Source organism: Rhinatrema bivittatum, chromosome 9, assembly GCF_901001135.1.
Source record: "Rhinatrema bivittatum chromosome 9, aRhiBiv1.1, whole genome shotgun sequence".
In the NCBI taxonomy this organism is placed as follows: domain Eukaryota; kingdom Metazoa; phylum Chordata; class Amphibia; order Gymnophiona; family Rhinatrematidae; genus Rhinatrema; species Rhinatrema bivittatum.
In genome coordinates this window covers 194,657,587-194,685,450 of record NC_042623.1, presented here as the reverse complement: position 1 = coordinate 194,685,450, position 27,864 = coordinate 194,657,587, and the positions used below count along the sequence as shown (strand labels likewise).

Below are 27,864 nucleotides of genomic sequence, written 5' to 3'. Positions count from 1 at the left end.
AACACCGCCCAAACCCGAACGTAGGCTAAGGATGTGGACTGCTTCCTAGCTCTCAACAAAGTGGCTACCACCACATCCGAATACCCCTTGAACTTCAGACGTTTCCTCTCAAAAGCCAAGCCGCGAGACAGAAGTGATCCGCGTCCTCCAAACAGACGGGTCCTTGACAGAGGAGAGTCGCGTCCCCGTGAAACCGAAGTGGAGGTTCCGCTGCTAGTTGTAGAAGATCCGCGAACCAAGGCCGCCGTGGCCACTCCGGCGCTACCAGAATTACATCCGACGCGTGGAACTCTATTCGCCGAAGTACCTTGCCTATCAGGGGCCAAGGAGGGAACACATACAGCAACACGTCCGTGGGCCAGGGAAGTACCAGCGCATCGATGCCTTCTGCCCGTCGCTCTCTCCGCCGGCTGAAAAACAGAGGAGCCTTAGTGTTCTGAGCGGTGGCCATCAGGTCCATGTGTGGCTGTCCCCACCTGTCGCAGATGAGACGATAAGCGACCTCGGGCAGCTCCCATTCTCCTGGATCCAGATGATGGCGGCTGAGGAAGTCCGCTTGGACATTGTCGACGCCGGCGATGTGAGACGCCGCAATGTTGCTGAGAATCTGCTCCGCCCAGCGCATCAATCGGTGTGCCTCCTCCGCCACTAGCTGGCTCCTCGTCCCGCCTTGGCGATTGATGTAGGTCACCGTGGTTGCATTGTCCAATAGCACTCGGACCGCCCTCCCCCGTATCAGCGGGAGGAAGGCTTGTAGCGCCAGCGTCACTGCCCTGGTCTCCAAGCAATTGATGGACCACTGTGACTGCTCCCTGGACCAGTCCCTGCACCGAGCGTCCCAGACAGACCGCTCCCCAGCCATAGAGACTGGCGTCTGTCGTGACTACCGTCCAAATTGGGCATGAGCAGGGATACCCCGCATGTCAGATCGGAGTGAAGCCACCATTGCAGGCTGGACCTTGCCTGGTCCGTGAGCGGAAGCGGGAGGTGAAATTCTTCAGACGCCGATTTCCATCGGGAAAGCAAAGCTGATTGCAACGGTCGTAGATGAGCAAAGGCCCAGGGAACCAAAGCTAGCGTTGATGCCATAGAGCTTAAGACCATCAGATAATCGCACACCTGAGGGTACCGCAGAGACAACAAGCGCCTCACTTGACTTTGCAGTTTGCACACCCGCTCCTGGGACAGCGAGACCCTGCCCAGCTTTGTGTCGAACAGCGCTCCCAAGTACTCCAATCTCTGGGTGGGATCCAGTCGACTCTTGGCGAGATTGACCACCCATCCGAGGGAGCAATCTCTGGGTGGGATCCAGTTGACTCTTGGCGAGATTGACCACCCATCCGAGGGAGCGCAAGAGTTGTAAGACCCTGGAGACCGCCTGACGACACAAGAGTTCGGACTTGGCCCGGATAAGCCAATTCTCCAAGTATGGGTGTACCAGAAGACCCTCCCTCCGGAGCTGGGCTGCCACCACTACCATGACCTTGGTAAAAGTGCGCGGAGCAGTGGCGAGCCCGAAGGGGAGAGCTCTGAACTGATAGTGTCTGCCCAGGATACAGAACCTGAGGAATCTGTGATAGAACGGTTGGATGCCGATGTGAAGGTACGCCTCCGTGAGATCCAGTGAAGCTAGGAACTCGCCCGGTCGAACCGAAGCCACCACTGACCGAATCATCTCCATCTTGAAGCGTGGCATACGAAGGCACCTGTTGACCCCCTTCAAGTCTAAAATTGGTCTGAACGTGCCCTCCTTCTTTGGTACTACGAAGTAAATGGAGTACCAACCCTTTCGTTGCTGTCTCGGTGGCACAGGAGCAATTGCGCCCAGGCCTTCCAGCCGTCAGAGGGTATCCCTCACCGCTACGCGCTTGACTAGCCCCTTGCAGGGCGACACGAGGAACTTGTCTGCCGGAGTTCGTGCAAAATCTAAAGCGTAACCTTGACTTATCACACTGAGGACCCACTGGTCCGATGTTATTCTGGTCCATTCCTCGGAAAACAATGCCAACCTGGCTCCTACGTTTGGAACGATTTCCGGAGGCGGCCGCGGAGAATGGACCCTCCACGTTTCATTGGGCAGACTTAGGCCCCGTTCCCGACGAAGGACCACCTTGTCTCCCGAACTTTTTCCCTCGAAAGGACTGAGTCCACGAGGACGACCTGGAGGATCCAGACCGGTAAGAGGAACCGGACAATCTCTGTGGATGCTGACGTCTATTCCCCCGAAAACGGTTCCTAGTGGTGAAGGAAGTCCGAACCCTGGGCCTGTCCTCCGGCAACTTGAAAGCCTTGTTCTCTCCAAGCGACTGCATCAAGTCGTCCAGCTGTTTTCCAAACAACAACTTCCCTTTAAACGGTAAGGGGCCAAGGTGAGCCTTGGACGACCCATCCGCCGCCCAATTACGAAGCCAGAGGAGACTGCGCACGGAAACCATGGCCCTGGCCGACATCCGCAGCAAGTCATACAATGCATCCGCGCTGTAAGCGATCACCACTTCCAGGTGATCTGCCTGTGCGGATTCCTCCTCCGAGAGACCTGCATTTGCCTGGAGCACCTGAGCCCAGCGCAGCCCGGCCCGTAGAGCAAAATTACTACAAATAGCCGCCCGGACTCCTAGGGCCGAGACCTCAAAAACCTTTTTAAGTTGCATCTCCAGCTTCCTATCTTGAATATCCTTGAGTGCCGTCGCACCTGTGACGGGAATCATGGACCTCTGTTACCGCCGACACTGCTGCGTCCACTCTGAGAAGGCGAAGAAGTTTCAGCGCATCCTCTGGCAGTGGATACAGCTTGTCCATTGCCTTACTCACCTTCAGACCCAACTCCGGGGTATCCCATTCCCGGAATAGAATGTCGGACGCTGAGAAGTGGAACGGAAAAGCTACCTCCGGGCCCGTAAGGCCCAACACCGGGTCCATTTTGGCCCCCGGCCGGGACTCTACCGGTGCAGCATCCACTCCAAGCTCCCGGAGTATGGCCGGAATGAGTGGTGCAAGTTCATCTCTCCGGAACAAGTGTACTACTTTCAGGTCATCGCCATCTGCCGCCTGCGCCCCCTTGCCGGTGCCCGGTTGGACTGGCTCCTCTTCTTCCGGCCCGCCGGCCCCTCCTGGGGCCCCTGCGGCTGGATCCCCTTCCTCTGAGGAAGTAGACTGTGTCCGTGTCTTGCGGGACGCCCCGCAGCGGCCGCTTCTCCCTAGGTGGGTCCTTCCGGGACCTATCCCTAGCCGTCCTCTTCCGGGGCTGTGAACGACCGTCCAAGCCCCCCCGAGGCTGTCGCCCTCCCCGTCTTCTTTCTGGACTTTTTATACTTTAAGACCTTCCGGAGAAGCAGGGCGAAGTCCGACGAAAAGGCGGCCTCTGAGCCTGAAGATGCCTCCTCCAGCGATCCAGGCCCCCCCCCCCCCCCAAAGGGCTTCCCCCCCGGGGGCCCGTTGTTGTGGAGAAAGCGCGGGAGGCATGCCGCCATTACTGGCAGCCTTCCGCGTGGCCTCCCGGACGACCTCTAAAATGGCCGCCGTTCCCGCACTGAGCGGGAACGTCTCAGCACTGCTGCTTTCGCTTTGCACGGCGGCAAACATTCCGCCCAAGAGCGGCCCCCCCGACCGACCTCGGACGGCCCCTCACCACCCGATACACAATTAGTGCACACCCCGTCGCGCGGCAAGCAGCTCCCCTCGGCGTCCGCCGGTTCTCGCAGTAAAAACAAGCCGAAGAAACCACTAATTATTCAAAATTATTAAGCTACCCGACCCCCGCATGCGAAGAACAACGAACGGAGAGTCGGCGCGGCTACAACCAAAAGAAACTAACAAGATCTTTTTTTTTTTTTTTTTTTACTTGTCGCCGCTGTCCCAGGTCCTGATTCTTCTGCTCCAGCGGGGGTGAGTGAACCGGGCTCCCCGGTGTCACCCCTGACGCTGCTACCAGATCCGGGCCGGGTCCTCGACCCTCTGCAGCGGCCTCAACCAGGGGGGGGATGGTCCCCTCAGAACCTTCCAACCCCCCTGGGAGGCTTCCAGACCGAGGGAGACTTTTCTTCTTTACTATTTTTTTTTTTAAACTTTTGCCTTATCCCTGACTAACTAACAAAAACTACCCAGGGATCCCAGAGGCTGTGGGTGAACCTGCCCCATCTGCTGGAGACAGAGTAAGACTGAGGGGCTGTGGGTGGCGCCTTACTATATGTAGGGAGCCCGACAGGTCTTGCTCTGTCTCCATCTGCTGGTGCGGAGTCACAACCCGGTTGTCTGGACTGATCCGGGTACGTACAGGGAAATGGCACATGGAACCTACTCTGAAGAGAGCGGTGATAAGTGGAGTGCCACAGGGATCAGTTTTGGGACTGGTGCTGTTCAATATCTTTTAGCGCGTCATTGCAGAAGGGACAGAAGGCCACGTTTGTCTGTTTCAGTTCTTAACAACATCTGCAAATAGAGTGGACACGCCTGAAGGAGCAGAGAGAATGAAAAGTGATTGAAGAAAGCTTGAAGACTGGACAAGGATTTGGCAGCTGGGATTCAATGCCAAGAAGTGCAGAGTCATGCATCTGGGGTGCTGTAATCTAACAGAGCTGTATGTGATGGGGGTGGGGGGTGGTGAAAGACTAATATGCATGAACTGGGAGTAGGACCTTGGTGTGATAGCGTTTGGCAATCTAAAGCCGGCAAAGCAATGTGACAAAGCAATAGCTAAAGTCAGAAGAATGCTGGGCTGCACAGAGAGAGAAATAACCAGTAAGAAAAGGGTGTTACTGCCCTTGTACAGGTCCTTGGCGAAGCCTCACCTGGAGTACTGTGTTCAGTTCTGGAGCCCATATCTCAAAAAGGACAGAGACAGGATGGAGGTGGTCCAGAGAAGGGCGACCCAAATAGCATGGGGTCTGTATCAGACTTATGAGCAGAGGTTGAAGGATCTGAATATGAAGAGAGGAGGTCCAGGAGAGATATGATACAGGCTTTCAGATACCTGTTTTAACGATGCACGAATGTCAAACCCTTTTCTGTTGCAAAATAAAACAGTAGAACTACAGGTCATGTGGGAAGACTCAGAACAATATAAGGAACTAATTTTTCGCAGAGAGGGTGGTGGATGCATGGCATGCCCTTCCAAAAGAGGTGGGGAGGACGAAAACAGTAAATGAATTCAAAAGAGCATGGGATAAACACTTTGGATCCCTAAAGGCTTCTAGATAATGAAAAAAAAAAGGATGCATGGGCGAAATCTGCATGGTGCGGCGGTTATTACCCTTAACAGAAGTCATGGGGGGATTACTACCCTTAAACTAGCCTTGATGCTTTTAATGCAATTGCAATATCGCTCTCTGCATTGAAGGGGGTGGAGGAGGGATATTGGATTCTGAAGATAGCTAACCCTGGCTTTATGGTCTGGGATACTGAGATGCTGATATGAGGGATAAAGCAGAGAACTGCTTCAATGGCCAAGTCCAAACGCAAAGGATGTTCAAGCGGCACTGTCAGAATGATCAGGAAAGCTGCTCACTACATAAAAATGTTGCCAGCAGTAGTTTTGTTATGGGTGTGACAGTTGCTTGGTTTTGACTAAATATTTCTATCCTTAACATGAGGCATGGGGGTAACTTGCACGGAGCAGCAGTTACTACCATAAGAAAGTTGCTGGGAAGACTGGATGGGCCATTTAGTCTTTTTCTGCCAACAATTCTGTGTTTCTATATCCTGAAATTGAGTCTTCTTCCTACCTGCTGATGCTCTGCCATTGATCTGGAAAGGATTCATAACCGGGGCGACTGGTGCAACAGGGATTGCCACAAATGGATTTGTAATACCTGCACCTGGAAATTAGAGGTATTTGTGTTTTATTCAGATTTTAGCTTCACCTCCTTTGCTAATCTTGACAAGACAAAATAGTCTAAAAATATGTAAACCCATGCGATATGGAACAATATTTACATATATAAATTCCACACACGGGTGCTGGTTCACAGATAAATCATACTTTTTAAAAATTTTTCTGCATCATTAAAAACGTCATGGTACTTCCAGTTCAAATGGGAACCAGGGCTGCTATCTGGCACCATAAGCCTTCATTTGCAACTAGACAGGGATTTCTTTCCCCCCAGTCAGCAGAGTTGCTTACCTGTAACAGGTGTTCTCTGGAGGACAGCAGGATGTTAAGTCCTCACACATGGGTGACATCATTAGATGGAGCCCGGCACGGAAGTCTGATCTCAAAGACTCTAAAACTTTCAAACATGCCCTACTGAGCATGTGCAGCTGTAGTTATCACCCTGCCCTCTAGGCAGAGTCCCCTCAGTCCATAATATAAGCTAATACATGGAGAAACCAACTCCTATGGGAGGCGGGTGAGTTTCGCGAGGACCAACATCCCGCTGTGCTTGGAGAACACACGTTACAGATAAGCAACTCTGCTTTCTCAGATGACAAGCAGGATGGTAGCCCTCACACATGGGTGAATCCCAAGCTACAGGCTGTCCAAGCAGGAAACTGTACCGTGCTTAAAAGCACCACCTCTCTTCCCTTTTGCCTGTGAGGCAGCTGATCCACAAAGGGGTCTAGGTGGGAAAAAAAAAAAAAAAAAAAAAAGAGTTGGGTTCCGAAGAGAAACCCATAGAAAAGACACAAAATCCCGATGTGTAGCAGAGGAGACCAAGGCAGGGGAATGATGTAAGTGCCAACAAAAACACTCTACATCACTGAAAACATTACAAGCAAGGTTTCAGATTAGTAAACCCTATTAACAGTAGGTCTAGAACCTCCTGGCTACACAAGAGGACGACTCTCAGATGAAGATCGCACAGTTTTCTTCGGTGATGACACCTAGGGGCTTTGGGGGTGGGTCAGGTCGGCCAAGGATGTTTGTATATAGGGGGCCATTCCAAGGGGCAGAGGCAGTGTGGGGGACTTAACTGGGCAGCATGCCGAGGCTCCATATCCCCTGCGCTGCTGCCTTCGCTGCTGCCTTCGCTGAAAACCCACCCACCCACTTTTAACGATATGGTTATATCTACTAGTCAGACTTGTAGTTAGAATTGGTTATGTTTGTTCTCTTGTCACAGTGGGCAGGGGTACCCGAGCCAGGAGAGGGGTCACCAATTGAGGGGTCACCAGTTGGAGGCAGTGTATACCCTACTTTGATGTGATGAGGGCTGTCTGTCACCAGGGCCCACCAGCCCCAGAGCAGCAGCAGACCGGATGCCCCCATCCTTCGATTAGGCAGTCACCTTGCTTGGGCTATGCGGGTGATCAGGAATGCCTTGAAGATAATTACCTCCTGGAAGGCAGGGCCTTGCTTGGTTGCGGCAGGCCCCAGACCTGCTTCAACGGCAGGGGGAAAAGGGGAATTGGATTCGTTCAGCAACAGGGGGCCCCGACTTTTACGGTCTGGGGAAACAAGTATGGCGGTAACTTGCTGATGAGGTGGTTACTAACCTTAACCAATAAGACTGATACTTTGATGCAACTCAAACATTGCTCTCTGCTTCAACGGCAAGGCATAAAAGGGAACTAGATTCAACAGCAATCAATGGGGGCTAGAGTGAAAAACTAATAAGCATGGGGGTAACAAGGAACTGGATTCAAACAGCAACCAACGAGGTCCCTGGGAAACATAAGCATGGGGTAACCTACACAGCACAGCACAAACTACCATAAGCTTACTGGATGGATCATTTTGGTCCTTTTCTGCCATCATTTCTATGTTTCTATGAAAAACCAACTGGAGCTTGAGAATTCCCCAGAAAAACTGTGGTCCATTTACATCCAAAGGACAGAATGCCTCTGCAGAAGTGTGGCCATGTTTGGCTAATAAGCATAATATGGGCAGAAAACCCCTAGCAATGCTTGTAATTATCACAGACCTTGCTGCTGTTGCTGATGATTGACACTACGTGCCAAAGCACCAGACAGAGCTGATCAGCAGGACAGCAAAGAGTTTCAGGGGATGAAAGGCAATCCCGATTGCTAGCCCAAATCCCTGAGCATGAAGATATGTTAGGTCTGAAGCTCACCCACACTGCACAGTCAAGGGCAGGGCTAGCCATCCTGTCTACAGGATACTTGCGGTGAGCAACCTAGTGAAGTGAAAAAAGCTAAATGCCAGAGCTTGGCAAAAATATAGGGAAAAAGTGGTGCATCTTTCCCTGCAAGTATACTCTAAAATACTACGAATGCCTTAGATTCTCCCTCCCCCCCCCCCCCCAAACAAAAAATATTCCAACTGGAAGTCAGAAGGAGCGAAGAACACAAAGAGGTAGACTGCTGGACTGCCAGTGTAAGCACAAGTCACTAAGTTGTAAAACAACCCTAAGCGAATAACTCACTGCTGATTCCAGTAGAGAGTTACGCACCGAGATAGAGCCCTCAGCCTGCTTGGAACAGCTTAAAGAGTGAATTCCACAGGGAAAGAATCCAGAAGTATTTCACTAAAACAAAAAGCCGGGGTGCCACAAATGCAAAACCCTGTCAAACAGGATTCCTTCACCAGCCTGGAAACTCTAAGGGTATTAGGGCAGGGCAAGGGCGATCATGGAACAGATTGCCCCGAATCTGGCTTAGATATTGATGCCTCAGTCATGAGAGCATATACTCCCCCCCCAAGGAAGCATACAGTCCAGTAAATGGAACATTCATTGTATGAACCAGGACTCCCCTGTCTGCAGACAGGGCTGTCCCTAAAATGGGGAAATATAGTCTGTAAGCCACTGCAACCAAAGAGCAGCACCTCTGTTAAGGGCTCCCTTGCCCTCCAACTCCCTCAGCCATAGAAGCCTTCAGGAAATTTTTCTGAAATTGCTGTGGAAGGCACTCCACCAGATCCTGGACTTGTTTCCAGAGGTTTCTGGAGTATTGGCTCATATAGAGCTGATAACATGCAATCCGGGCTGCCAACATGGACCCCTGGAAGATTCTCCTTCCTAGAGCGTCCAGGGCCCTGTGCTCACGACCTGGAGAAGCTGAGGCATGAGTCCACAATCTCTTCGCTTTCTTTAAGGCAGATTCCACCACTACCGACTGGTGTTGAAGCTGGCAGCGTTCAAATCCCGGGGTGGGTTGCACCAGACAGACAGCATCAGTCTTCTGGTTTACTGGTGGGATGGAAATGGGGTGTTCCCATAGCTGACTAACAAATCTTGAAAGATGTCATGTTCTGGTACTGCACATCACCTCTTTTGGAGTGTCCACAAATTGCAGGACTTCCAGCATAAGAACATAAGAACATAAGAAAATGCCATACTGGGTCAGACCAAGGGTCCATCAAGCCCAGCATCCTGTTTCCAACAGTGGCCAATCCAGGTCATAAGAACCTGGCAAGTACCCAAAAACTAAGTCTATTCCATGTAACCATTGCTAATGGCAGTGGCTATTCTCTAAGTGAACTTAATAGCAGGTAATGGACTTCTCCTCCAAGAACTTATCCAATCCTTTTTTAAACACAGCTATACTAACTGCACGAACCACATTCTCTGGCAACAAATTCCAGAGTTTAATTGTGCGTTGAGTAAAAAAGAACTTTCTCCGATTAGTTTTAAATGTGCCCCATGCTAACTTCATGGAGTGTCCCCTAGTCCCTTCTACTATCCGAAAGAGTAAATAACCGATTCACATCTACCCGTTCTAGACCTCTCATGATTTTAAACACCTCTATCATATCCCCCCTCAGCCATCTCTTCTCCAAGCTGAAAAGTCCTAACCTCTTTAGTCTTTCCTCATAGGGGAGTTGTTCCATTCCCCTTATCATTTTGGTAGCCCTTCTCTGTACCTTCTCCATCGCAATTATATCTTTTTTGAGATGCGGCGACCAGAATTGTACACAGTATTCAAGGTGCGGTCTCACCATGGAGCGATACAGAGGCATTATGACATTTTCCGTTTTATTCATCATTCCTTTTCTAATAATTCCCAACATTCTGTTTGCTTTTTTGACTGCCGCAGCACACTGAACCGACGATTTCAATGTGTTATCCACTATGACACCTAGATCTCTTTCTTGGGTTGTAGCATCATATATTTGAAATCTTGCTCGGTCAGGAACTGAAAAGGCACAGATTCGCTATGGCTCTCACGAACCCAGCAAAAGTTAAGTCTTCTGGTGGAGACTTACGCCTCAGGAGGAGATGGCTTGGAGGGAAAGTCCTTGGATTCCTCCATGAAGGATGGGGACGCCTCACTTTAAGGGTCATAGGAGGCATCCTCCTGGTGTGCCTGGGGACACGAGGTAGAGAACCTAGCAAGCTTTTATGCCGAAACCCCGACTGACTTGGCGGCACCAAAGGCACTGCTGGAACCAGAGGGTGCATTTGCACTGAAGGCCCTGTGGGTACCGGGAGCACAGAGGGAATCGGTGGCTCCAACAGCATCGATTCCGAAAGACCAGGGAGGGCTAACACTGGTCGAAGAATCTTGCGTGAAAGTGGTGCCATCGACCCCGACGGCCTATTCTCGTCGAAGGAATCACTCATTGGTATAGCCACCGGTGGAGGTCGCATCTGTGCACCCTGTGTCAACGAGGGGGCCTGGGGCATCGGGACAGGCTGCGTCAACAATACACTGAGCAGCAGATCCAGCCGCTCCAACAAAGGTGCAAACACTGATGGAGTGGGCTCTGGTGGCGGTCAGGATGGAACCAGTGGCTCGATGCCCCGCTGGCCGCCAGCCGCACATGTCTCTCTCCAACTCCTCCTCGAATGCTGAGGATGACAGGACAGCTAGAGTAGGAGGCAGCGGTGAAACCAGATCCTCTCTGGAACCATAAAGGGGATCTCTGCCATCCCCTGGAATCTGTGGTGATCGCCGTGGCCCCTCGGATTCCAAGGAAGGCAAAGCTTCTTCAGCCCGGGACCGCTTTGGGGGCATCGCGGTTGGTGCCAGTGCACTCCCATGGTCGGACATATGTGACAAGAATCGATAACTGTTTTCTTGATTTCTCCCAATGCTCAGCCCGGTCTTTCCCCAGAGCCTAGGGAGATGGCGAGGATCCCAACCTAGAACAAGAAGAAATAGACATCGGACAGTCCCTCGCACCCAGTTCCAGCTGGATATCCAGTAGCGGGAGATACCAAAGGAGTCGGGGTCGCTAAGACCTCCCAACCCTTTGTTGTCGATGCCCCCAGAAGCAGAGGTTGAGAGTTCCGACTTTTTCACGCCAAACTTCTCCATTTTATCGAGGTGTGCGCAACAGCCCTTAGAAGTCATTTGGACACAAAGTTCGCAGCCCTAGACATCGTGCAACCTCCCCCAGGCACAAAACGCAGACCTCAAGGGGGTCTGTGATGGAGATAGTCCTGGGGCACTGGGGGCAACGGTGGAAGCCGGATGACGCTGTGGGGGAAAAAAAGAACGAATGCGGTGCATGGTCGATGTCTGGTGGCTACTGGAAGGTAGTAATGTCTGTAATCGACCATGAACAACGAATGACTTACCGCAACGCCCGATAACTAACCCCAAAACACAGAGACCCAACAGAACTTGGGAAGGGAAGAAAAGGTTTTCTACACAAAAGAATGCGAGCTCCACGTCGTGAGACTTCAGCGTCACGGAAAAAGAGACTGAAGAGGGACTCCACATGGATGAGTGGATAGTGGCATGCTGGGCACGCCTAGAGGGCCAGTCAAAGTTCTAGAAATTGACAAACATTCCATGCTGGGCTCCATCTGATGATGTCACCCATGTGCGAGGACTACCATCTAGCTTGTCCTAGGAGAACACTTATTAAACTTGTTCAAAACATAATACAAAATTAACAGCAATGTTTAAGTAAATGCCCTCAATAAAATGCTTTAATCTTTCTCCAAAAATGTTAATTCACTTTTCTTTTTCTTTATTAGCCCCTCATGTCCACATCTGCTTTGTTTTTTTTTTTTGTTTTGTTTTTTTTAATTGTCCACATATATTTTACACTACTTTTCAAGACCTTACAGAGGTCACTCTTCAACTATTTATCATGTTATTAAATATCAATTTTGTGCTGTTACAGATCTGTTAAGAAAATTACCACCCTGGCTTTCTTCCTAACATCAAGTTCGCCCAAAAAAATAATTTTCAAAGTGCTAACTTTCTGGGTGTGAATATTTAAACAGTTTTAACACTACTGCTACTTACCATTTAGACACTAAGGGTCTGCTGCCATTTATTCAGGTTGTTTTTCCCCCATAGGCACAGAATGGGAGAAAAGGATGTTGGTGAGAAGCTTGGGTGTTGCAAGCTTCCTGAACCTCAGTAGACATTTCACTTACCTCCAAATGATCCTGGAGCAGCTGAAGGTGCAGTATGGGCCTGTGCAGCAGCACCCACTGGCACTGTTCCAAAAACACTTCTGAAAATGATCAATAAGGCAGTGGGCTCAGACACGGCAGAGCTGACTAGCGTTGGAAAAAAATAGAAAACCTGCACTAAAAGCTTAAGCGTATAGGAAGCACAGAAATAGGACCAACCTGCAAGCACAAATATTTTATAACACTGATGCAGTGATTTCCTCATACCAGTTGAAACGACTGAATGCAGTAATGGTTTGTGTGATGTGAAATGATAACCACTATCACTGATATGCAGACTGAAGTAGAAGCAAGGAGGTATGCACTAGCTACCAAGCAAAAAAGGTTTAAAAGGGAGGACTGACATGGGAGTAGTTACCTAAAGATTGTCTAGTGATGCACATGGTGACCACATGAGGTTCCTGGCAAATAGCATCTAAGAAATGGATTTATAACTCCAATTCAAGTTTTGAGCTGAGATTTCTGAATAATCATCACTGAACGAGCTAAACCACTGTCATTTGTTATGCTATTCATAGTGAATCAGTCAGTTGGTACCTTCTCAGGATTTCACAGGGGACTATGCTGGCAACTTCCTTCAAAATGCCTAAAATCCCATTATGTCAACCCTGTGCTCAAGTAGCATTCAGGACTTAAAAGGACTGAAGATAATAAATCCAAGTTAATTATGCTTCCAGTCTTCCTACCAACTTACATAGCCCACTCACTTCCAACCCACACACGGAAGAACAGAGAAAAAAATTAAACTAAATCATAAAGAAACATCATAGACCTAGAATGGGAAAGGAATAGAAGTATTACTTAGGAACCATGAATCATTGTAGTTTCATGTTATATGACCAATGTTTACGTTCAGTATCCCCCATGCCATTCAGCAGCGGTTACAACTCTGAAGCACACATCCTCAGGAAATACCATTTTAAAAAAAGGTAGATTGGGGGAGAAGTGACAATTCTAATTAAAACACAGGCGATAGCACAGGAACCTGAAGCTGTATAGCTCACATTACCTAAATGTTGCTTACTACGTTTGACAACATGTGACCTCACTGCAGATTCCATTTATTTTTTATTTTTAAAGATTTCTTCCAAACATTCCTGAATTCCAGCAGATCCCAGAGCACCTTTTGTACCATAATTTATTTTATATGTTAGTCACTGATAAAACCTCAGTTATTCTTTATGGAAATACAGGTACATAAGGTGAATATATCATCTCTAGTTCCATCACTAGGTAAACACATTTACAGCCTACCAGACTTGTTTACACAGAGTTTGGAAAACTACTGGGAAGGAAGAGGGAGGGGACAGGCGAAGGATATTCTGGTACATATAGAGCCACAAACTTTATGTAGGCACATCAGTACAAAAGCTATGATTCCTGGTACTTGTGTGCTTCCTCTCGTCTAGATATTTCTTCTCCCCTGTTCCTACTATCCCTCCCTATCACTATCTTGCCAACCTATCTACACCTCTTCCTCCAACTCTTTTCCTTGCCTACCTCAGATGTTTATGCTCTTCCTCCCTCTTCTCTGCTGAACACCAGCCTATCCCTCCCTGCAGTCAGAACTTCCTCTCCACAGCCTCCCCCCCTCCCCCTTTGCTCTATCCCCCCCATCCAACCCCCACTTCCCTTTCCCATGTTGTACTTCATTAGGATTCCTCCTCTCTCAACCTCTAGGTCAAGGACCCCTTTAACCAAAAAAGTTTAGAGTTCCCCCAAACTGTACCCACTAGTCTCCCTGTCTCTCTCTCTGTCCCCAGACAATCCCCATTAGAATCTCAACCACAATTTTCTCACTCCTCCCATCACAGCCCATCCTGCCTCTCTTCTCCCTCCCTGTCCCTCACTTTGTGTTATCTCCTCAGCCCCATCAATCAATCTCTCTTCTCCAGCTAGTCCCCATCACCCTCAGTCACTATCTTCCCTCATCCATTGCTGATGTACTGCTGTTCCTGGCCTCACGGGCTGCCATTGGTCCTGCTGCTACTAGAGCTCCTCCTTTGGGTGCATAACACCGATAGTGATCAGGCTCCCCCAGGCTCCTGCTGCTTCGGGTTCTGTAGCCCCCATGGCTCCTACTATAATGGGCCACATGGCCATTGTTCCCTCTCCCATCACTCCTCCTACTTCAAAGCTGGGTGGCCTGTTCTCGCCTCCATTATGGCTGATGCTGCTCTGACTAGCATGTCCCATCTCATACAGAGACTATTTATCCTTTTCCTGTATCTGCTGACTCCCTGTGACTGCTTCACAGACCGCAATTTGGGAACCACTGCTCTAGCTGATCAAAACCAACAGGCCACAGGAGACGTCTAGAGCAGCAGAGCATGAAAAAAAAAATTTCTGCCTGCTCCTCCACAAGAAGATTGCTCGTGCTGCAGACCTAGCAGTCACTTGCCAGTTTCCAGCCCTAGTGGCAAGATGATGAATTTCTTACTAAACCTGAACTATTCTCATTCAGTTTATAACTCAAAGCAAAGAAAACAAACCGGAATAAAAACCAGGTTTTGTTTACAGCACATGTGCACTGTTCTTTGCTAAGAAGCAATAAGAGAATTACTTTGAACTTCCAACAAGAAGAGTACCTGCTAACATTACTGGTGGAAGGAAATGCATTACTAGAGGCTGCTGGAGAGCTGAGCACACTGTCTAATTCTGCTAGAGCTGCATACTTGTCTGTAGATGCACTTGGCAGACTTGAAGCTGACCCAGTTGGACCTGCCGACGCTTTAACTGCAGGGCTGTAGCCACTTCCTTGTCCACTACCACCTAGAAAACGAAGAGCAGAGCAAAACGTTAAGAAATTGCTGGTACCTATATTTTATTAGGTATGTTCACCCCACAGCAATGCTCATAAACTGCGTGCAGTTACAAATTCAGATTCTCCTCCAGGAACAGTGTTATAAAGCCATTTTAATGGGAAGCTCCTGTGCTCAATTCTACTGAAGGCCTCTAAGGATATATACAGGCCTATTCACTAAAGTTTATTACCGTGTGTTAACCAAGATAACATTATTAATGCATTTCAATGAATAGGCCCCATTCACAATAATGTAAGCTTTGTTAAAATAGTCTGTCAAACTGCATTATAGTAGCTGATGCTTAGCACAACTTAAGTCAACCAAGCTGAATCATTTCATGGTGTTTACTTGTTTTTTTAGCACATCACAGTGGCAGCATCTAAGAACAGTCTTGCATACATGAAACACTTATTTGACAATAAAAAAAAAAGTTAAGTTAAGTTTGCATCTTCAGCATTTTCCCAGTGGCTCTGGAGAATCCTTGCCCTGTTGAGGGCAGGAATGGGGCCCTCCAGGTTGCAATACCCCCCTTCCCAGATAAGAGTACAGCTTGAGCCATGGGGCTAGCCCAGAAAAACAAACAAAAAAACAACACATAAATACATTATGCTTAGTATTATTAAAGCTGTATCCACTTGTATATTAATGCAAGGTTTGGAGACCATGTCTCTCTTCTGGAGTTTGCACACATTTTTTGCCAAGGCAGAGTCTGGCTGTATATCAGCAGTATAAACCACTCATGTACCTTTCAGTGCTTTGTAAAAGTCTTCACACCCATTTTCACATTGTCTAAAAATTATAAATCAAAATGCAGTCAAGTAGGAGTTTGCTTTTTCTGATGTGCACAAGATACTCCACACTGACTGTGAAAGAACAATTCTGGAAATATTCCAACAGTAATTAAGAATAAAAAGCAAAGTCTTGATTGCATATCTCTTCACATCCCTTGACTTAATACTCGTAGAAGCCCCTTCTGGAGCTACAGCCGCCATGGGTTATTTAGGATAAGCATCTACCAATTTTGCATTGCAGGATGGTGCAATTTTGGCCCATTCTTCTTGGCATTACAGCTCAAGCTCTTTCACGTTGACCTGGGATAATTAGCTGCGGACGTGCACCGCAGTCTTGCAAGGCTTGTTCACAGATTTTCTATTGGAGTCAGGTCTGGGTTTTGACCGGGCCACTCAGGAACACGCGGTTTCTTCTTGCCGAGCCACTCCATTGCAGCTGCAAGATGACATCTCTCCAGTCCAGAGCTATGGCAGAGTGAAACAGATTTTTCTCCAGGATCTGACTGTACTTTGCACCATCCATCTTTCCCTCAGTCTTCATAAGCCTCTCTGACCTTGCTGCTGCCATACAACCCCCACACTAGCGATGGCGGTAAGCAAGGTGATGTGTTGTGTTAGCACACTTTGGCCTCATCAGACCACAAAATCTTCTCACACGTGCAGGCGTCCTCTAAGGGTTTCTCTGTAAACACTATGCAGCACATCATACAGCAGAGTTGCTTACCTGTAACAGGTGTTCTCCCAGGGCAGCAGGATGGTAGTCCTCACAGATGGGAGACATAGTCAGATGGAGCCCTGTCATGGAACTTTTGTCAAAGTTTCTAGAACTTTGACTGGCACACTGAGCATGCCACCAACCCTGGGCCATGCCACCAACCCAGGGTCCCCCTTCAGTCTCGTTTTAAAGCAGAAGAATGAGTGAAAAATAAAATAAACCGTAGTCGAACCCAACTCTGCGGGGTGGCAGGTGAGTTTCGTGAGGACTAACATCCTGCTGTCCTGGGAGAACACCTGCTACAGGTAAGCAACTCTGCTTTCTCCCAGGACAAGCAGGATGGTAGTCCCCACAGATGGGTGAACAGCAAGCTACAGGCTGCCTGAGAACATAGCGGGCCAACCAATACCCAAAAATGTGCAACAGGGACAATAACAGGGGTGATGTTGGCAACGAAGGGCAGCCCGAAATTCACAGTGGGCATTAGGTAGGAAGAGTTGGGTTTCTACAGTGGAAACAAATTTTGCAGGACAGATTGGCTAAACGCACTGTCTTGCCTACCAGTCTTGTCCAGACAGTAATGGGCTGCGAAAGTCTGGAGTGAATATGCTTTCACATGTCCCTCTAGCAGAAGGCCTGCTTGCTGGTAGCAGAAAGCAATACAGTCCACCAACCAGGTAGACAGGGTCTGCTTGCCCACCGCAACTTCGAGTCTATTCTTGTCAAAGGAGACAGAGTTGGGTAGACTGCAAGCGCACGGTTACAGTCCAAGGTGGGCACAGCCCGTTCACCTGGGTGAGAGTGAGGGCTCGGAAAAAGGTGGACAGTATTATGGACTGATTCAAGTGGAAATCAGTCACTACCTTTGGCAAGAATTTAGGGTGAGTTCGGAGTATTACCCGGTCATGGAGAAATCTTGTATAAGGCGGGTAGGTTACCAGGGCCTGTAGCTCACTGACTCTGCGAGTGGATGTTATCGCCACTAGGAAAATAACTTTCTAAGGGAGATGTCACAACTCGCAGGAATGAAGGGGCTCAAACAGAGGTTGCATGAGCCGTGCTAGCACAAAATTGAGGTCCCAGGCTGCAATTGGGGAACATAGTGGAGGCTTCAGCTGCAGTAAGCCTATCAAAGCATCCTACAAGAAGTTGCGCTGAAATTCGGGCATCCCCTATGGTAAGCGGCTATGGCACTTAGGTGTACCCGGATGGAGGAAGTCTGGAGTCCAGACTCCGAGAGATGCCAGAGGTAGTCCAGGAGCCTTGCCATGGGGCAGTGGAAGGGATCTAGACCTTTTTGCATGCACCACGAGGAGAATCTCTTCCACTTTGACCGGTAAGACGTCCGAGTAGAAGGGTTTCGTGAAGCTACGAGGACCTGGGAGACATAGGTAGAAAGGTCAAGGGACTGTAATATCAAACTTTCAATATCCAGGCTGTCAGAGACAGAGACTGGAGGTTTGGATGGCGCAATTTGCCCTGGTCCTGCGTTATGAGATTTGGTGCTGTGCCCAGGCGAATAGGCTGCTGGACAGAGAGGTCGTGAAGAATGGGAAACCAGACTTGGAGTGGCCAATACGGGGCTATGAGGATCATTGAGTCCCGGTCCTGACATACCTTCATGAGAGTCTTGCTGATGAGCAGAATAGGAGGGTACGCATACAGCAGACCCATCCTCCATGAGTGGGCGAAGGCATCCACAGTTGGTGTCTTGCAGCTGCTGTGCAGAATCGGTCCACTTTGCGGTTGTTAAAGGACGCAAAGAGGTCAATGTCTGGTTAACCCCACTGATGGAAGATTTTGTTCGCGACAGAGGGATCCAGGGACCACTCGTGGGGATGGAAAGTCCGGCTGAGACGGTCTGCCATCACATTGTGCTCGCCAGGTTTGTGGCTCGCAGTAGCATGGAATGCAGCAGAGCCCAGGCCCAGATCTGCGCCGCCTCTTGGCAGAGCAGGTAAGAGCCCATGCCACATGGATACCTAGTTGTCTGTCTGTATCAGGACGACCTTGTTGGACAGGCAGTCCTGGAATGCAAAGAGGGCATACCGTATCGCATGGAGTTCCAGGAAATTAATCTGGTGATCCGCCTCGACTTTGGTCCACACTCCTTTTGTTTGAAGATTACTTGACATGGGCTGCCCAGCCCAGGCTGGAGGCACCCATGGTCAACGTTATTTGAGGTTCTGGTGGTTGGAAGGGTAGTCCCTTGCATAGATTGGACTCCCATGTCCACCAAGTGAAGGAATGTCAAAGCTGGCTGGTTACATGGATGACCACAGAGTTTTTGAATGGCTTGGGACCACTGAGATCTCAGGGTCCAATGCGTCATCCTCATGGCGATGCGAGCCATCGGGGTGAAGTGGACTGTTGATGCAATATATCCCAGTAATGTAAGCAGCAGACGAGCAGAGGCTGTCTGACAACGGCTAATCGAGCTGGCCAGGTTGGATAGTGTGGTTGAACATTCTCTGGGGAGGAACGCCTTGGCCATGGTGGTGTTTAGGTCTGCTCTGATGAAAGATAGTTGGTGGGACAGAGTTACATGGGATTTTGGGTAATTTATCAGAAACCCCAACGACTGGAGCAGCTGCACGGTTAGATGGAGGGAGTGGAGCACGCTTTCCCTGGAATGGCATCTGAGGAACCAATCATCCAAAATATGGGTAGACATGGACACCTTTGTGTCGCAACTGTGCTGCCATGACTGCAAGACACTTTGTGAACACTCATGGTGCTGAAGCGAAGCCGTAGTACTCTATACTGGAAGGGTCTGTGTCCTACTACGAATCGCAGGTATTTGCAATGCGGTGTGTAAGCGTCTTGAAGGTCCAGAGAGCAGAGCCAATCTCCTTGTCGTAGAAGCGGAAGCATGGTGCCCAAGGAAACCATTCTGAATCACTCCTTGCAGAGGAATCTGTTTAAGGCTCGGAGATCCATGATAGGACGTAGGCCGCCGGTGTTTTTCGGATTAGAAAGTACCAGGAGTAGAACCCTGCTTCCTGCTGCGCTGAGAACTGGTTGAAACGGCTCTGAACTGCAGTAGGGTAAAGAGCTCTGCCTCGAGGAGTACTGTGTGATTGTTTAGACACCATACTGGGACAAGCAGGGAGTCTTGGGGCACAGAGAGAAAGTTGAGATGATAACCGTGGGTTATGATGCACAGAACCCAACGATTGGTGGTAATTGAGTGCCAATTGTTGGCAAAGGCGGCCTCCCACTGGTAAACTGGGTGGGGTGTACAAGGGAGAATGACTGCTGCTCTCTGAATAGGAGTCAAAAACCAGCTTCAGGTCCAGCCTGGAGGGCTGGCTTCATTCTACGAGTTCTATATTGAAGAGGTTGGCCCCTATGAGGGGGCCGGTTTGTCCAAGCAGAGGATGCAGGAGGGTAGTACCTCCGTGGCCTGTAAATTTGTTTCCTGGTGTCCCTTCTTAGGACCCTTCAGCCTGCGGTGGGGGCATCCGAGGAGGCAGTGGACAGTTGGCACAGGGTTTCATGATGATCTTTGAGCTGCGCCTCTGCATCTTGGATCTTATCCCCAAACAAGTTGTCTCCTGTGCAGGGAAGATCAGCCAATTTGTTCTACACCTCTGGGTGCAGGTCAGAGGCTTGGAGCCAAACAAGTGCTCCATCTTCTCCAGTCGGACGTGGCAACCTTTGGGGGTTATCTGCACACAACTTGGATACCGATGGACATCGTGGGAAGGCCCGGAGACACAATACACAAACTTCGTGTGGGTCCATCATGGACAGTCTTCAGACACTCAGGGCACTTACGGAAACCAGTCATATTGAAAAAATAGGCAGTGCGAGGTCGGTGACTGGGCACCGAGAAGTACACCGCCGGGAACTGAACGCGAGAACGCGGTACTGATGTACCGACGACTGAGGAATTCAGTGCGTGATGGGGGACCCTGGTGACAGGGGAAATATGAAGATAAACTTTGAATATTCTGTGAGGAAAAAAAGTAAGAGAAAATCTCTCAAGAGCTCCTAAACCCGCGAGGCACCTGCTGCACAGAAAAAAAAAAAAGAGACTGAAAGGGGACCCCGTGTGACCATGGGGTGGTGGCATGCTGGGCATGCTCAGTGTGCCAGTCAAAGTTCTAGAAACTTTGACAAAAGTGTTCCGTGACAGGGCTCCATCTGATGATGTCACCCATCCTGCTTGTCCTGAGATAAAGCATTTTTCCAGCTGTGGCTTCCTTCTTGCCATCTTCCCATACAGACCACATTTGTAGAGAAATTGCTGAGCAATCAATTTTTTCCTCAGTCTCAGCCAGAGACATCTGTAGCTCCTTGAAAGTAATCGTAAGCCTGACAGTGACTTTCCTCAGAAGGATTCCTTAACCCATGGCTACTGATTTTGGAGGGACAGCCTGATCATGGTAGCATCTTGGTATTGCCAAACTGTTTCCACTTGACAATGATAGCCATGACATCACCCCAAGGGATATCCTTATATATATAAATGCTATATAAATTTATATATATATATATATATATATATATATATATATATATTCTCTGTATTTGACTATGGAAATATTTTTTCCTGCTTTTTCTGTTTTATGTAAACCGGTATGATTTGCATTTTAATGTAAGAATGTCGGTATATAAAAATTATAAATAAATAAATAAAATAAATATCCATATAGCAAAGTTTTCTTATAGTCTTCCCCAGTCTGCACCTCTGAATAATGCTTAGCTGGAGTTCTTTTGGAAGCTCTTTGCTTGGCATTTTTTATTTTTACCTTTGCTTCAAATTTACTCTATACAACAGAACAGCTTGATTCTTTTCCCAGGAAGTTTCAAATCAGCTCAACTACTGTGAATGGATATAGGTAAGCTGCTATTTAACTTATGGGCCTTAAGACAATTTTTTGAACATGAGCTAAAAATGGGTCAGTTATTTATTGCTTTTGTAAACTGTCAATCTTAACGGTGTACAAGGTTATAACAAAAAATACATTATAATATAAAATTATTAAAATGGTAAAAGTAAATAAGGAATGAGTAAAAACATACAAAAATAAAAGGATATAAAGTAGAAAAATAAAAAATAACCAAACTAATAAAAGCATTCAAAATAAAAACAGGGAAAATAAACAGTCTCAAAGGCATACATTGTGAGCAGTGCATGACTGTTAGCAGAAATTAGGAATCGTATGCCTCTTTGAAAAGCCAAGCTTTCAAACTCTTTTTAAAGGCCTTGAGGTCTTTTTGCATTCGCAATTCATAGGGAATCTGGTTACGACAAAGGTGAAGACTTATGCGATCAAGACTGACTTTTTTTTATTCTTACAATTACTACTTTTGGAATATTTCATTGTTTCATGCTGAAAGTGTAGTTTATGCTATGTAGTTCAGTGAAAAGCTACTTTAACGCATTTTGATTTGTAAGTTTTTTTTTAAACTGTATTTTTTTTTTATAAGATAGAATATGAAGAATATACAAGCGTGTGAAGACTTTAATAAGGCATTTACAAACAGCTGAAAATCCCACAGTAGTTCTAGTGTGTGAAGGAAGGAAGGAAAATGCATTTATTACTTAATTCACCAGGCATTAAAAATAACTATAATCTAAATTAAAAGTACTTCTGAAGTAAGAGGAATCCAGTAGAGGAATGGCAATAGCAAATGCACTTGTCTAAAAAAAAAAAAAAAAAAAAAAAAAAAATAGCTCTGTACGTTAAACTAGAACCAATCAATAAGGGGCATTAATGATATGTAAAGTGTGTTTAATCCTCCAAAACCAATCAGTAAACAAGAATATGAACTCAACCTTCAATATGCTAATATAGGACATCAGCATGGACAAAGGTCTGGCTTTACAACCCATCTGTTACTAATAACTACTACTACTATTTATCATTTCTAGAGCGCTACTAGACATATGTAGCGCTGTACAGATATAAGAGACTTTCCCTGCTCCATGGAGCTTACATTCTATTCAACCATTAATTGCTAATGGAAGAATTACTTACCTGAATATTTCATTTTCCTTAATGATGACAGATGGACTCAGGACCATTGGGTTTATGCTTCACTGCCAGCAGATGGAGATGGAGCAAGCGGACGTCACAGTATATATATAGCCCTGCAGTGACCCCAGCCTGCCAGTATTCTCTTCAAAAGCAACTGTGGACAGACTAGCAAAAACTTGATTGAAAACATGATTAAAAACAGATAACCAGAACTGTACTCAACCAACCATAAACACTGAACTCTCATAAGATTCTAGGTAACCTTTGCTAGGGACTGGATGAACACTTACCAGTAATTCCTTGGGACCCAGAGCCCCACTGGAGGACTATTGACCCACTCATGCAGCAGCCGAGGGAGGGAAGCTGTGTCCCTCTGTCTACATTAAGGAAAACGAAATATTCAGGTAAGTAATTTCTCCATTTCCTAGCATGTAGACAGATAGACTCAGGACCAGTGGGATGTACCAAAGCTATTCCCCAGCAGGGTGGGAGGCTGCCCGCAGTCCAGTCAACGCTGTACGTGCAAAAGCTGCATCCTCCTGAGCCTGAACATCCAGACAATAAAACCTGGAAAAAAAATGTGTAAGGAGGACCAAGTCGCAGCTCAGCGGATATCAATGGGAGACAGACTAATCTCTGCCGATGACACTGCCTGAGCCCTAGTGGAATGAACCCTAACCTGAGCAGGCAATGGCTTTCTAGCATCCACATACATGGCTGTGACCACCTCCTTAATCCAACGAGCTATGGTAGGCCGTGAAGCCGGAGCGCCCTGCCTATTCCCCATCATGGAGAACAAACAGGTGATCCGTCTTTCAAAAAGACTCAGAGACCTCCAGATACCGCATGACAAGACCCTGAACATCAAAGGAATGCAAAAGGCAAAACTCCTCCACATCCCTGCCCTTATCCAGAGATGGCAAGGAGATGGACAGATTCAAATGAAAGTCCAAAACTACTTTGGGTAAGAAGGAAGGAACAGTTACAGCTGTAATGCCCCCGGAGTCACCCGAAGGAATGGCTCCCGTCACGACAAGGCCTGCAGCTCAGAAATCCCACCATTGGGCATGTGATGAAAATATCCAGTTTTCAATCAATTTTGATTTAAACAGTGTTTCATTTCTGGATGTATCAGTTAGGAAAGATGAAAAGGGTAGGCTTTATACTTCTTTATATTAAAAAAAAGAAAAGAAAAATACCCCAAAGAAAAACATTTTTAGAATATACAAGTTTTCATCCAGATCATTTAAAAAAAATAGTCTGCCATTTTCCCAGGTTCTATGGAGTCATAGAAATTGTATGAATATCTGATTTTAAAAACCATTTGACAAAATTGGCTGAAACGTTAATTGCAAGAGGTTATCCATATTATATTGTAAAAAAGGCATATAAACGTGCCAGATTCATTAACAGAGATCTATTATTGAGATCAAATACAAGATGTAAGAAGGATGAACATTTGCCGTTTGTTACACAATATTCCAAAAGGATGCCTGAAATTGAAGATGTTTTGAAGAGACATTTAAATATTTTAAGTGTACATGATTGTTTTAATGGTCAAAAAATTAGAACTTCATATGTATGATTTATTTATTTGTAGATTTTTATATACCAACATTAGTATGGGAACATCACATCGGTTAACATAGAACTAAAAAATAGCAAACAGGCTTTACAGAGAACGAATTAATAAAAATAGCAAACAGACTTTCCATGGAACTATGTACAGCATCATGAGCAGTATGGAACTATGAAATGGAAAATAACCAAGTAATCAAGGAATTTGAAAGAATATGTGTGTCCAGCGTTACTATCAAAGGATGATCCATTAAAACTATAGGTGGCACTGATTTACGTGGATATTACAAGAGTGGAAAATGTTCCATCTGCATTAATACTTTATTTATTTAGAGTTTTTCTCTACCGGCATTCGTGATTAGAAACCACATCATGCCGGTTTACATACAACGAGGGGGTGTGAACAAAAAACGGAACAAAAACAAGTGCAAAGAGATCAAAAGTTACATTACAACAAGGGTCTTATAACTGGGGAGAGAATTAGAATAAGAAAACAGAGCAGTTAGGATTAAATTGTTTACATTATATTGTGAAGTCTCTTATAAAATTTGCTCTCTCTTATAAAAGTTGCTATCATTCAATTCGGATTTAAATATTAAGGAATTCTGCAATCCTTATGGATCAGTGAATATATTCTTTGAAACATCTTACCATATGCAATTCCAAGTTTGTAATTTATGCAATTCTCTGTCCGTGTTCTCTCAAATATTGGAAAAACAACTAGGGGTACTAAGAATACAAATGGTTGCTCACAGAAGTTACTTGAAATGAAATAGGGTCGAGGCACCGATGGACCTTCATTGTAAAAATTTCAATCACGATTTCGACAACTTGAAATGTTTTGCCATCAATCATGTGAAGAAAAATATCAGGGGAGGAGAGAGAGAGAAAATTACTTCAGCTTGAACGACGATGGATTTTCCGTTTAAAAACATTGTAGCCTTATGGCTTAAATATCATAGAATGGAATTGTTTTTATTAATTAGATTTGCAAATAAATTAATTTACTGCTGAATGATGAGAAGTGTGCCTGAACACAACCAAAATGGAGAAGGAAATCCCCAGAACCCTCTGCGTGTCTTTGGCCTGCCTGGGCTGAATGGATTGAGTGACTTACAGAATGTCCCTGGATATCTGTGGAGGCAAGCTGGCACCAGACAGGTGATGTCTATTCATAGAGTCACCACAGGGGAGCTTCAGGCACCATTCTCAGGAGTTTGTAATCCACAGTTACAGACGTGTTGATTGTCTTGACCAGTAAGAGTTTAACAGAACAAAGAGAGCCATGGGAAATGGGCTACACATCCTGGGAAGCCAATCAGGGATAGTTAGGGATGATTTAATCATGCAGTTGACATCACAACTTATGTACATTTACATAAGTTGGGCAGTCATGCAAGTCTCTAGAACCTTCTACCCTGTATTTGAATGTTATCTATAAAACAAGGATCACTTTCTATATACAGGGAGATGCTGGTCAGTTTGTAAGACAAAGGGCACCCAGTACCCAGCATCTCCCGAGAACACTTATATTGACTAATAAAAATACATTATACTTTTTACTGAGTCTAAGTGTTCTTGTGTCCCTGGCCATAAGCATAGAGTAAGCTTTAACATTTTTGGCACCTGAACAGGGACTTGATAGCTGTGGCTATCTATGAAATTTTTTTTTTGCTTTACATGTGGCTATCTATTGTGGGGTCTTGCATCTGATTCTGCGGGCAGGCTCAGATCCAACACTAATACTCGGACCAATCTTGTCCGAAGGCTGTACCCAGATAAAGATTTCTGGATGTTTGAGTGTTTCCCAGATAAAGATTTCTGGATGAAGTTTTGTAGTTTTGTTTATTGCATAGTGATACCTAGGAACAGAGGTTTCTGATTTCTGGAAGAAAACAAAAGTAGTACCCGGAAGATGTGAGTACACCCCATGGGAAGACAGATCTGTAAGTAGTTAATCATGCCTATATAATTAATTTGCAAATGTAATTTTTTAGGTAAGTAAAAGATTTCTTTTTGGCCAATTACAAACAGTGCACTATTTTTATTTATTTTATTTTTTTAATCTACTTTGGGGACGCCCAAAAGAGTACTTATTAAGAGTGATTGTGAATTATTTGTCTGTATATTTGTTAATAAAATGTGTACTGGAAAAATAACAATAGTATAAGTTGTAAGTTGAAGTGTTGGGAAAGTATAATTTGCACTCTGTTTTTTTTATTTTATGTCTGATTGTTATGGCAGTTTCAGCGCTTGAAAGGGCACTGGGAGCTGGAGAGTTAACTGGGTTGACAGGTAAAGAGAAAGCGGGAGGATGTAAAGCTCCAATATGGGTAATAGGACACAGTGGGCGAAAATTGGTTTACCTGACTGGCTTTTGTTTGAAAGGTATACACAGACTATGGAGGAATTAAAGTTGTGGACAGTAAGTGGATTTAATTTAGTAGAATCTTTTAGAAAGTTTGGTTTCATCAGCTTTCTCTGGCTGGCCAACTTTGAATTTGGGTAGAAGCTCATAATATTGGATTTGCAAACACTAAACTTAAAAGATTTTAGAGCAGACATAAAAGATATATTGCACTTTTTTTTGAGTCATGTGCATGCTCAAGTAATTTGAAGTGGTTTTAAAAGTAAGGTGCAGGGAGATCACGTGATGCACTGAAGGGAAAGGATGTGAAATCCCTTCTCGGCACCGGCCTTAATATCCAGCCCCTTCCATAACAGCCAGCACATCTCGACTGGTCCGATCATAGCCTATTCGTCCTGCGCTCTCTTGCCATCCCACTTGACCAACCCGATGGCGTCCCGGATGGCAAAAAAAGATAAAGATAAAGACAAGGCCCATTCGGCTGAACTACCAGTGGAAGACGCAGGGCCTTCTGAAGCCGCATCTATGGCAACATTAGCAGACATGAAGACAGTGGTGGTTGAACCCTTGGAGCCGGAACTAAAAATGATCTCTGCGAAACTGACTAAGCTGTCAGCAGGCATGGCAGGCTTCGAAAAAAGATTTGCAGAAATGGAACAGAGGGTGTCCAATAACCAAGATGGCCTCCGCTCTGCACAAGCTGAAATATCATCACTGAAAGCCTCTCTGACCAAGAAGCAGAGCGTTTAGAGGATCTGGAGAACCACTCTTGGCGGTCAAACCTGCGATTTGTCGGTCTGCCTGAATCAGTGGAAGAGAAGAACTTACCTGCGTTCCTCGAGACCTGGCTAGCACAGGAGTTGAGCCTGTAGACCCCCAACCACTTGGGGTGGTGATAGTGAAAATCTTTAATTTCACTCATAAAGCAGAGACACTTCAGGCCCTAAGGTTGGGGAAGATGCTGGTCTATGACAACAAGAGGGTCCTAGTTTTCCAAGATTTCTCTGCCTCACTGTTGGTACAGTGCCAGGCCTTAGCCCCTTACTGTTCCAAACTTTTTGATCTGGGCCTTGGTGCGCTTTTAATATATCCCGCCAAGCTTTGAGTGCAGATGCCCGAGGGGTCCGTTGGTTTTCGGACGCTGCAGAGATCCAACAATTTCTCAATGTTCAGGCGGTAGTGAAGTCAGCTAAGCCAGTGACGATTGATAAATGGGTTCCTTGAAACAGTGCCAGCAAAACCGTGGAATTTACTTGTTCTCCCATTCTGTTGGCCCGATAACTAGCGGCTCCTGTTTGAGACTCCAGTGAGATCACATATACAATTTAACAATTTGGAGAGGAGCT

General features: G+C 46.5%; 1 protein-coding gene across 12 annotated transcripts in view; it reads right to left on the bottom strand.

Annotated features, from left to right (window-relative positions):
- Positions 1–27,864, bottom strand: part of AGFG1 (ArfGAP with FG repeats 1) — a 227,273-nt gene that overhangs the window by 23,035 nt on the left and 176,374 nt on the right. For 8 of the 12 annotated variants that reach the window (XM_029615206.1, XM_029615208.1, XM_029615203.1 and 5 more), the window contains 3 exons: positions 14,861–15,044; positions 12,234–12,313; positions 5,721–5,813 (listed from right to left, as the gene is read on the bottom strand). In XM_029615206.1, coding sequence (XP_029471066.1) covers positions 5,721–5,813; positions 12,234–12,313; positions 14,861–15,044 — 357 coding nt within the window. The remainder of the gene's footprint in view (positions 1–5,720; positions 5,814–12,233; positions 12,314–14,860; positions 15,045–27,864) is intronic. The other 4 variants (XM_029615205.1, XM_029615207.1, XM_029615204.1 and 1 more) reach the window with 3 other exon arrangements.